Genomic DNA, 12155 nt, shown 5'->3' on the forward strand with positions numbered 1-12155 from the left:
GCTTATGCGCTTGCTCTAGGTTTAGGGCTAGTGTTTAGTGAGGTTTGCATAACTCTTACCACTTGGCGCTTATGCGCACCATTGTTGTACATCAGAGGGTCTTGTAGTCTTGCGAGATCAGACCAATCGAGTTTGTGGTGTGGCCGCCACCGTGTACCGGAGGGAACAAGGCCCGCGGCATTTCGGCCGGAAGCTTGGTAGTGAAGACGGTGGGGAGCATCCGAGAGAGGCTTGTCAGAAGGCATATTGGAGACCCACTTGCATGTGGGGATGGCCCGAGGCTATCCACGAAGTTACCCGACCGGGAGCTTGGCCCTTGCGAGGGATTTCTTCCGAGGGGCTCCAACGAGGACTAGGGGGCAGCTCGCGTGCTTCTCGATACCTCGGTAAAAATACCGGAGTCGTCGATGGGAGTTTGCATATCTCTACCTTGCTCTTTAGCTTCCACATTTACATTGATTGTATTACTCCTTTTGCGGTAGAGATAGCAACACACTAGTAAAACCGTAGTTGCACATTTAGATAGTTTATCTTTTGCATATGTTTTGCTAGGGTTAGAAAAAGAGGTTATAGTTTAGAGTTGGACTTTTAAGTTGCCTAATTCACCCCCCTTTTAGGCGTCACGGTTGAAAGGTCCTAATGGCTAGAGGGGGGTGAATAGCCTAATAAAATTTCTACAACAACACTTTAACAAAGTAGTTAGATAATTATGAGGCGAATCAAGTGTTGCGCTAGCCTACTCAAAAAGCAAGCCACCTACCATAATTCTAGGTTAGATCGTATCTATTCACATAATAGCTATTATACTACTCTATGTTAGTGTGCTCTCAAAAGCTAACTAAAGAGTCATACCAACCAACCAAGCAAGCTCTCACAACTAGGTACACTAAAGAGCTTGATAACTAGTTTGTGGTAATGTAATGAGAGTGATCAAGAAGGTTATACCGCCGTGTAGATGAAGGAACCAATCAATCACAAGGATGAATAACGATGAAGACCAATCACCTCGGAATCAAAGATGAACACAATGATTTTTACCGAGGTTCACTTGCTTGCCGGCAAGCTAGTCCTCGTTGTGGCGATTCACCCACTTGGAGGTTCACGCGCCAATTGGCTTCACACGCCAAACCCTCAATAGGGTGCCGCACAACCAACACAAGATGAGGATCACACAAGCCACGAGCAATCCACTAGAGTACCTTTTGGCTCTCCGTCGGGGAAAGATCAAGAACCCCTCATAATCACCACGATCAGAGCCGGAGACAATCACCACTCTCCGCTCGACGATCCTCGCTGCTCCAAGCCGTCTAGGTGGCGGCAACCACCAAGAGTAACAAGTGAAATCCGTAGCAAAACATGAACACCAAGTGCCTCTAGATGCAAACACTCAAGCAATGCACTTGGATTCTCTCCTAATCTCACAAAGATGATGAATCAATGATGGAGATGAGTGGGAGGGCTTTGGCTAAGCTCACAAGGTTGTTATGTCAATGAAAATGGCCAAAGATGTGAGCTTCAACCGGCCATGGGGCTTAAATAGACGTCCCCACGAAATAGAGCCGTTGTACCCCTTCACTGGGCATAATGCGGGCTGACCGGACGCTCCGGTCAGTTGACCGGATGCTGAGCCCCCAGCGTCCGGTCGCTCGCAGTCAGCCACGTGTCCTAACTTCAACGGTCATCAGTCTTGACCGAACACTGCGCTTGAGTTGACCGGACGCTGAACACCAGCGTCCGATCGTTTACAGTATGGTTCCAAAACCGACTTTTGCCGACCGGACGCGTCTGGTCATGCTCGATCGGACCCTGCCAGCGTCCGGTCACACTATGACTACTTACTGTGCTGACCAACAACACGATCGGACGCAGCCCTTCAGCGTCCGATCGCTTAGCGACCCAGCATCCGGTCAGTTGACCGACGCCAGCATCTTTGTGACCAACTCTATTTCACCTCTAACTTCTTCACCCTTGCTCAAATGTGCCAATCACCAAGTGTATCACCTTGTGCACATGTGTTAGCATATTTTCACAAACATTTTTAAGGGTGTTAGCATTCCACTAGATCCTAAATGCATATGTAATGAGTTAAAGCATCAAGTGGCACTTTGATAACCGCATTTCGATACAAGTTTCACCCCTCTTAATAGTACGGCTACCAAACCTAAATATGATCACACTCTCTAAGTGTCTTGATCACCAAAACAAAATAGCTCCTATGGTTTATACCTTTGCCTTGAGCTTTTTGTTTTTCTCTTTCTTCTATCCAAGTCCAAGCACTTGATCATCACCATGGCATCATCTTCATCATGCTATGATCTTTGTTTGCTTCGCAACTTGGAGTGTGCTATCTATCTCATGATTACTTGATAAACTAGGTTATCACTTAGGGTTTCATCAATTCACCAAAATCAAACTAGAGCTTTCAACGGTCCCCCTTCACCCGCCCTCGGACGTCGGGCGAGGGGGGGCCCGCCCTCAGACGTCGGGCGAGATGGAGCCTACGGCCTCGGTATTGGTCGAGGCGGAGCCTGCGTACCTGGGGGTCGATTGGATCTGTAGTCGTGTCCTTGACTGTCTGGACGAATTAATGTTTAACGACCATTAGCCCCTTCTCTTCGGGTACCATAGTACTGGTCCACGACACTGAGGCTGCTGAAGAAGTTGTGCCAAACATTGCCTATAAAGTGGAACAATGCCTGGCATTGCATGTAATATGTATATTTGTATATATGTATGTGTGTGTTTCATTAATTCAAAAGCCAATCCAAACCTCTTTAGCTTCTTAAAGAATCTTACAAACTCTTGCATATTACATCTAATCGATAAATTATTGTGAAAGGATAAAGCTAAATTAAATCATGTACATAGAATTTTCAATTGGTATTTATAAGTATAATACAGATTTTTACATACTGCCTATGCTTTATTGCTAAGTAAATCATGGATAACTTAGAATAATATTGAACACGATGGCGTTGCTAATAAATAATCATTCAAACAAAATGGTAGAAAATTTACTTTTCTATCTATGACTACAAGATAATCTCATAAGGGTAGCAACAAGAAAGAATTAAGTTTTTTTTGAGGGGGTATTACAAATAAACACATTGTTTTGCCTCTCGTTAGAACTATTTTTTGCAGCGTTTACACAAAAAAAAAGGACAACGTGAAAGAAAATGAGTAGGTCGTTGTTTCAAGTAAGGCCGCGTTTAGTTCGCGGCCGAATTGGCGTTTGCACAGTGCGATGCGACGGTAAACACGGTAACAAACACTGTAGCACTTCCGTTTGTATTTGTGAATTATTGTCCAACCATTGACTAATTATGCTCAAAAGATTCGTCTCGCAAAGTTCAACCAAACTATGCAATTAGTTTTTTATTTCATCTACATTTAATACTCCATACATGTACCGCAAGTTTGATGTGACGGGGAATCTTCTTTTGCATAGTATCAAAGTTGGGAGTTCGAGGAACTAAACGAGGCCTAGCAAGAAACAACTCTCTTGATGTGCTTAATTTGTCCACCGATCAAGCTCTATTACAACCTTTTCTTGATTTACTTTTGCCACAAGTAGATTTTTCGGTTATTCCTTCTGATAAAGAAGACTTGTGCGCCGATTCTTCTCCAATTTCTATGCAACAACTAATGCGTGCAGATACTTGTGCTAAAGATAAAGTTTTTTTACTTTAATTTCTAGTGAAAAAGGAAGAAGTAAAATTATTAGCTCATGCTCTGGGTGGGAAAAATAAAACAGCTGCGTCTGGGTCACTGCGTGCGCCATTTCAATTCTTTGGGCTTGTTCGCTTGTCTTAAATTTGGCTTGTTCGGCTTGTTTTTTCAGCCGGAACAGTGTTTTTCTCTCACAACAATTCAGCCGGAACAATGTTTTTCAGCCAGTTTCAGCCAAAATTCAGACCAGCGAACGGGGCCTTTGGCGCGGAGTTCCATCACCTGCGTTCTCGAAAGGAAGAGAAACGGCAAAGGCGCAACAAGCCAAGAAAGAGAGCACGGCGCCAGCTTTACCGATGCAAGGGCCCCGCAGCGTGCTGCGCTTGCCGATGCGACCTGTCGCTGTCATTGCCTCGGTGACCGGTCTGGTGTGCAGTGTGCTCCACTGCTCCCCGTACAGACTGGTATCCACGTACTGTACTCCTACGTAGCCAACGCAGGTCACTGTATGATCCTGTTCGCTTGTCTTCGACATTTTGACTTATGCGTGTTTATGCGTGTTTTGTTGTTCCTTCTAGATTTTAGGCAGTGTCTCGTTGATTGTTTGACATATATATATATATATATATATGAAGTATTAAATATAGATTAATAATGAAATTAATTATATAGTTTGTGATTAATTTGCGAAATGAATCTTTTAAGTCTAATTAGCTCATGATTTGACAATGTTTTGCTACAGTAAATATATACTAATGATGCATTGATTAGGCTTTAAAAATTCATCTCGTGGAGTACTAACGGATTATGTAATTTGTTTTTTTATTAGTATCCGAACACCTCATGCAATATCCTCTCGACACACCTCCTAAATTTTAGTAGCCGGATCCAAACACCCCCTTAGCCCTTCTTAGGGTGTTTGGTTCTTTTGTCGCTTCTAAAATTTATGTCACATCAAATGTTTAGATACTAATAAGGAGCATTAAATATAGATTAATTACAAAAATCAATTACATAGATGGAGGCTAATTTGCGAGACGATTTTTTAAAGCCTAATTAATTTATCACATCGAATGTTTGACACATGCATATAGTATTAAATATAGACTAAAAAATAAATAATTGCACAGTTTGCGACTAATTTACGAAATAAATCTTTTAAGCCTAATTAGTCCATAATTTAATAATAAAGTGCTTCAGTACACACATGTTCTAATGATGGATTAATTAGGCTTAATAAATTTATCTCGTGATTTACTGTAATTTATTTTTTTATTAATATCCGAACACCCCATGCGATATTCCTATATAACGTTGGATGTGACATCCTAAAACTTTACATGCTGAAGCTAAACAAGGCCTTATGAGTACGCCGCTACAGTTCTTCAATAGTTTAATGCCATATATATTTATACTTTATGATGAAGACAAAGATTTTAACCAATTTTATTTTTGAGATCATGAAAAAACACACCAAAACGGATGTTGCAGCCCGGTTCGTTTCGCTGAAATTTGACTTATGCTGATTTCATATGAGAGAAAAATAATGTTCGTTCGCAAATACGGCTAAAGTAGTGCCGTGCCAACTTTTTCTTTGAAAAAAAGTCAGGCGAGAAAATGAATTTGCGGCGTGGGCATAAAGTGGCAGGCTCTTTGATTACGCAAAGCCTCCTTCAAAGTCCGAGTAGGTAAGGTTTCCTTGTTCTTGGAGAAAAGAAGAAAACATGGCCACTCCCTCCTCCGTCCATGCTTTTCAAAAAACGCTGCTTCGTTCTCAGCTCTTGTCGTTTCACTTCGGTTTACGTAAGGCACTTGCAGTATGCAAACATCTCTGAGGACTTCTGCAGCTTAAACTACAACCGGTCAAAAAAAAAAACAAACTGTCTGCTTTGCTTTTTTATTCTTTATTTTATTATAAGCATAATTAGTACGACCTCTCATCGTACAAAGACATTTTTTACAGTGGCCGAACTGACATGTGGGTCCCCTTGTGTTCGTGTGGTCCTGGTCCATGCGAGAACCTCCCTACCAGCAGACATTCCTCGCCCGCGTTTTCTACTCCTCGGCCTCCACTTCTCTTCTGTTCCGTTCCGGACTTGAGCCGGCCTTGTTTAAACGCCCTCTGCTCCATTTCATAGCCCCCGGCTGGCGTCCGCACCCGCAACAGCCGTCACGCACTTCACTCCAGCACCCCCCTCCTGCTCTGCCTGCGTCGCAGCCAGTGGCTCAGCGGCTGCGCTCGTCATCCGTGCTCCCGTGCCTGTCTCGTCTTGTCCTCGCTCTCTCATCAGTCTCTCACTCCTCCCCTCTCCGGCTCTCTTTCTCTTTCTCCACCTCTGACGTCTGACCTCTCCTCCCCAACGGTGAGCCCCCGGCCGTGCAGCCCATCCACGCATTGCCGTTGCGAGCGCGGACACCGAGGGCTAGAAGTGGCGGCGGTGCCAGGGCTCGGCGCTCGGTCGGCAATGGCGGGGCGGCTTCTGTTGGCGCTTCCTATCCTCCTCTTCTTATTGCTCGTCGGTGAGTTGCAAGTAGCTTGTCTTTCTTGAATATTACGACCCTTCAGCTTCAGTTGCGCACTTGTTAGTGTTGTTAGCAATGCGCGGACGGCGCGATGCCTTGCGTGCTCGAGGAAAAAGACACGATTCGATTCTTCTTGGTCTTTGGTCTTGATGTTTTGCTGCGTGTTCTTGAGCATTTTTAGTGGGAATGTTCTATTTCATTGCTCCCCTTTTTTGAATCTATATCCCTGCACCATATTCGTTTCTTTCCATCGAAAACCCAGAACCGAAGATTTATCGCTGTATTTACAAAAAAAAAAAAGATCTTTTAGAGCCCAATCACTGCATTTGCTCTGTTCGCGTTGGTGGTAATCAAAACAACACATGCGCAATCGCAGGGCAATGCCACTGCGGCAAGATTGGCGTCTGCTACGGCCGCAACGCCGACGACCTGCCGGCGCCGGACAAGGTGGCGCAGCTAATCCAGCAGCAGTCCATCAAGTACGTGCGCATCTACGACACCAACATCGACGTCATCAAGGCCTTCGCCAACACCGGCGTCGAGCTCATGGTCGGCGTCCCCAACTCCGACCTCCTCGCCTTCGCGCAGTACCAGTCCAACGTCGATACATGGCTCAAGAACAGCATCCTCCCCTACTACCCGGCCACTATGATCACCTACATCACCATCGGCGCCGAGGTCACCGAGAGCCCCACCAACGTCTCCGCCCTCGTCGTGCCAGCCATGCGCAATGTGCACACCGCACTCAAGAAGGCCGGCCTGCACAAGAAGATAACCATCTCCAGCACGCACTCCCTCGGGATACTGTCTCGGTCGTTCCCGCCGTCTGCTGGGGCGTTCAACAGCAGCTACGCCTACTTCTTGAAGCCTATGCTCGAGTTCCTTGTGGAGAATCAGGCACCATTCATGGTGGATTTATACCCCTACTATGCGTACCAGAACTCACCAAGCAATGTGTCCCTCAACTACGCCCTGTTCTCGCCACAGTCTCAGGATGTGATTGACCCAAACACTGGACTGGTTTACACCAACATGTTCGATGCACAGGTTGATTCCATCTTCTTTGCGCTCATGGCTCTAAACTTCAAGACTCTGAAGATCATGATCACTGAGTCAGGGTGGCCAAACAAAGGGGCAGCCAAGGAGACTGGAGCCACTCCAGACAATGCTCAGACTTACAATACCAATTTGATACGTCATGTTGTTAATGACAGTGGCACACCGGCGAAACCAGGGGAAGAAATTGATGTCTACATATTTTCATTGTTCAATGAGAATAGGAAACCTGGCATCGAGTCGGAGAGGAACTGGGGACTGTTCTTTCCTGATAAGAGCTCTATCTACAGCCTTGATTGGACGGGCCGAGGCAATGTGGATGTTATGACTGGAGCAAACATTACAAGTGCAAATGGTACCTGGTGTATTGCTTCAACTAATGCATCAGAAACAGATCTGCAGAATGCCCTCAACTGGGCATGTGGTCCAGGCAACGTAGATTGCTCTGCCATTCAACCGAGCCAACCTTGCTACCAGCCAGACACTTTAGCTTCCCATGCTTCGTATGCATTCAATAGCTACTACCAGCAAAATGGAGCCAACGTTGTGGCCTGTGACTTTGGTGGTGCGGGAATACGAACGACGAAAGATCCAAGTAAGAATCCCATCCTTGTTACTGTTATGATGATCATGATGCTATGCTTGGTTTCATTTGATAACATCCATGTGCATATAATTAGGGTATGGAGTATGTCTTTAGTTGATGTTGCAGGTATATACATAAGCTGCTCATATGGTATGATGGTTGTAGCATTTACTAGTACTCCCTCTGTTCCAAATCGTAAGACGTTTTGGCTTTTCTAAATACATTACTAGAAAGCTATGTATCTAGAAAACCAAAACATTTTACAATTTGGAATGGAGGGAGTGCCTAATTTCATATTGATGAGGTGCTATTAGGCTATATATATATGTCTATGAGAGAACAGTAGCTTACTTGCAATTGTGAGTTTGCTTTCTCAGCTCGTGATTTCAGTTTTTCTCCATTGCATCTTGCATAGATCATTGTGGTTCTGAATACTGGCATAAGCAGTGTCTGTTCCCCTCATATCATATGTTATCAAATTTGATGGCATTCCAGTGACTCTTCAAGTGTTGAAAAGACATGTGAGTTACTGATGATGCTATAATTTTCTCACTTTCTTAACTTACTATAGTTTACTTGACACTTAGTCTTGGATTGATCAACTTCTACTCTTATCATGCATATGAAACAATGAAAATTTTGATGATAGAATGTTGCAACGATTATTTCAGTGTATCTTATTGATTGGCATGAGAATAGATGATTGTGCGTTCCTTCAATAAGCTCTATTAATAATGCATGTTCCTTTTGCTTACCAATTTATTTAATAAGCTTCTTTGTTTTATTTATTTCTGGCTTGCAGGTTACGACACTTGTGTCTATTTGGCTGCCGGGTATGAAATACTCTCACTCCTTTGTATTTTAAGAAACAGTTCCAGTGACACTCCACTAACATTTTTTTTTCTTCTAACTTGAAGCAATAAGATGAGCACGATGAATTCAACATCTCTTCCAGCTCGGAGCAACTCCGGTCCAGGTCCAGTTCCATGCGCCAAATGCTTGGCCACTTTGCTCCCCATGCTGGCCCCTGTGATGGCTGCAGTTATGCTGTGATCTATGGAAACGCTCCAGCTAGCCTCTTCAGATGTGAGATGAAAGGTGAATTGCAAATTGCATAATGCTGGTAGCCAGTGATGTTCTGTTTTGCCATGAGCAGTAGACTACTAGTAGTAGTATTCTAGTAGAGAGGCCTATTATGCTGTAGGAATTCTCTGGTCAGTTAAGATGTACATCGTCGCGCAGACAATATATATCAGCTGGCATTAAGAACTTGATATCCTCTTCTGCTGTCTTTGGGTTCTCTTCTCGTCCTCACTGCATTTTGCATTATCTCGTGTTGCATCGTTCTTTTTCTGAACTACTATGGTAGGTAGCATGTGAGAATATATTGCTGCTAGCAAGTCTTGTACTACGTACCACTAGATAGTCTTTTCCGAGCATGGACCATCAATGGATTATTGGATGCGTGGATGAAAATGTTAAGGTGGGGTGTACTTTGCCAAATCCCTTTGGAGCAGCTGGACCATCATTGGATTGCAGAAAAGCTCCGGAGTCAGTTGTCAAGAGAGGTCCTGGAGTTCATTATTATGATCTATATGCGTGTTCTGAATTCTGATGCATCCTTTTAAGCTGTATAGATGCTTTCATGCTTCTTTGTTGTCAATGTTTTTTTTTTTGTGAAAATAGGCTAGATGTAGACTATGTACTAGAGATGTGCACGGTAAGTTCACGAGCAGTGATGTCTCAGTGATATAAGCTTGAAGGAGTACTGAAAGGGAAAAAAACCCGCCTGATTTTTAATTAGGCTCATGATAATTGTTGAATGTTGACACGGCGGTAGTTTCTAAGAAAAAAGAAGCAGCTTATTTCCCCCACTCTTCCAGAATGCATCAGAAATCAGGTAGGGAGAAAGCATGCAAGGAGGGATTAAGATTAACATGAAGATAAACCTGGGATATCGAAAATTTTGGTCTCAGGAAGCCCAGCCCAGCCCAGTCCAGCCCAGCAGGAGCAGCAGCTTTGGCGGGTGCTTTCGGCCAGGGTGGGGAGGCATCGTGCAGAGAGGCTGGAAAGTGAGATTCTGATGGCCCGCCAGCCACTCGGGCAGTACGAGTTGAGCTGCAGGGGCCCGGCGTCCAGCGGTATCTCGCACGTCGTCCATCCCTCTGGCGCTGGCGGTGGCGCACCAAAGGAGGGGGCGAGGTTGAAGGGCGAGCTAGCGATGGAACGGGTGGTTGGGCGCGGACGCCAGCCAAGTGGTGGCGATGCAGTCCTCCGCCATGCCGCGGCCCCGCGCACCTCTATTTATACCGCGGCCGTCCCCCGGCGGACACACCTGCGTACGTGAGCGCTCGCTCCTCCCACCAGAGACATCGATCGAGCTTCCACCGCCGTTCGTCATCCTCCTCTTGCAGGTCGCAGCTGAGCAGCAACAGGGCCGGGCAGGATGTCCTGGCAGACGTACGTCGACGAGCACCTCATGTGCGAGATTGAGGGCCACCACCTCACCTCCGCCGCCATCATCGGCCACGACGGTACCGTCTGGGCCCAGAGCACGGCATTCCCGCAGGTGAGCGCGCCTCTGCTCGTTCGTTCCTTCCTTATTCGTTCTCGCCCTTGCGTCGTCGGCCCACCGCCGATCGGATCGGTCGCGTACGGCTGACATGATGGCTCGCCGTGATGCAGTTCAAGCCTGAGGAGATGACCAACATCATGAAGGACTTCGACGAGCCCGGGTTCCTGGCCCCGACCGGCCTCTTCCTCGGCCCCACCAAGTACATGGTCATCCAAGGCGAGCCCGGCGCCGTCATCCGCGGGAAGAAGGTACCGATCGCCGGATACATACACCGCCCTCTCGATTTCTCCCGCCGACGATGTCGATCATATCTCTGCCGATCTCGCTCCTGATCACAGGTATCTCTTTTCTTCTTTGGTTTCCAGGGATCTGGAGGCATAACCGTGAAGAAGACCGGGCAGGCGCTGGTGATCGGCATCTACGACGAGCCCATGACCCCCGGGCAGTGCAACATGGTGGTCGAGAGGCTCGGCGACTACCTCGTAGAGCAAGGCCTGTGAATGGATTGCTTCAACCCCGCCTGCCTGTCCACGGTTGGAGCATCCAGCAGCAACGATACGACCGCCAGACGCACGCATTTTTTTGAGTCCCCACGCCCTGGGATTGTGCGTGGCTCCGTTAATTACCTCCCATCCTCCGTCCGGCATTTCTCTCCCCCGCCCGTCGCCGATCACCAGAGAATCTTTTTTGTTTCTTGTTTATAATTTGTTGGTGTCGTTTTGGCAAATAATTTGTGATTTCACTCCCCAAATTTGGTTGTCGTATATGATTTATAAACTCGGAACACACACACACACACACTATATATATATATATATATATATATATATATATATATATATATATATATATATATATATATATATATATATATATATATATATATATATATAGTGTGTGTGTGTGTGTGTGATTGAACTGCTCCTACAGTCCTGCGGGAATATGTATGTATTTCGTGCAATCTCTTCCAGTTTTTCAAAGCATATGCAAAATATATGAAATGATGATCAGTTTTGCGTTTTTTGGGATCTTTCTAAACATAACTTCACCTTTCTTGTGTTTTGATTCGACTTTGTTATTTTTTATCAATATATATTATCGGATTGGTTCGAGAATTTGGGCTCAAACAGGTGCAGTTACTGGATTCAAAAGCCTGAAACCGGACAAGTCCGTCCTGGGTCCAATAATGTTTGATCTCCAACGTATTGCTGGCCACTCCGGCCCACTAGCCCAGAAAACGCCAGCTCGCTAGGCCAATTGGCAAAACCCATGGAAACATAGGCCGTTCAACAAGTAGCTTAAAAAAATGGAAGCATTCTGTTAGCTTTCTCCAACCGTTTCAAAATATCACTCCTAAGAGATAGAAATATTGCATCAGGAATTTTTCAAATACCCCACCACTTCTATAAAATTTATTTTTCTTTTGTACATTTGCATTGGAAATCTTGTCCTTACATCCAGATTGGCAGAGTGATTTTTTTTTTCGATCTTGCTCAAAAATAGATTGGGAGTGGGTTTTGGAAACTCTTGGAGACGTTTAGTAAGTGCAGATAAAATACCACTTCCTGGTTATTGAGTTTCACTCCTTGATGCTGGAGGTTTTTTTATATTTGATAATGGTGGAGGTTTTTTTGGTGAGAAGCAGGGTGGGAAGCAGGTTAGAGATTTTGGTGGTCACTGAACATAGAGGGCCTGTTCGCTGGGAGGAATTTGGAGGAATCTGGTTGAATCTGGAGGAATTTGTGA

At 45.3% G+C, this 12155-nt stretch overlaps 2 protein-coding genes across 2 annotated transcripts; both read left to right on the forward strand.

Moving 5' to 3' along the window:
* Positions 1-5836: 5836 nt before the first annotated feature.
* LOC136456514 (glucan endo-1,3-beta-glucosidase 13-like) lies at positions 5837-9108 on the forward strand. Its single transcript, XM_066456418.1, has 4 exons — positions 5837-6189; positions 6569-7843; positions 8637-8667; positions 8752-9108. Exons 1-4 carry the CDS (start codon positions 6135-6137, stop codon positions 8885-8887), a joined length of 1497 nt encoding a protein of 498 aa, XP_066312515.1. The 5' UTR covers positions 5837-6134; the 3' UTR covers positions 8888-9108.
* Positions 9109-10154: 1046 nt separating this feature from the next.
* LOC136456520 (profilin-A) lies at positions 10155-11178 on the forward strand. Its single transcript, XM_066456424.1, has 3 exons — positions 10155-10403; positions 10520-10657; positions 10775-11178. The coding sequence occupies exons 1-3, from the start codon at positions 10281-10283 to the stop codon at positions 10907-10909; spliced, it is 396 nt and encodes a 131-aa protein (XP_066312521.1). The 5' UTR covers positions 10155-10280; the 3' UTR covers positions 10910-11178.
* The last annotated feature ends 977 nt before the right edge of the window (positions 11179-12155 follow it).

The sequence above is a fragment of the Miscanthus floridulus genome, chromosome 6, assembly GCF_019320115.1.
Source record: "Miscanthus floridulus cultivar M001 chromosome 6, ASM1932011v1, whole genome shotgun sequence".
Taxonomy (NCBI): domain Eukaryota; kingdom Viridiplantae; phylum Streptophyta; class Magnoliopsida; order Poales; family Poaceae; genus Miscanthus; species Miscanthus floridulus.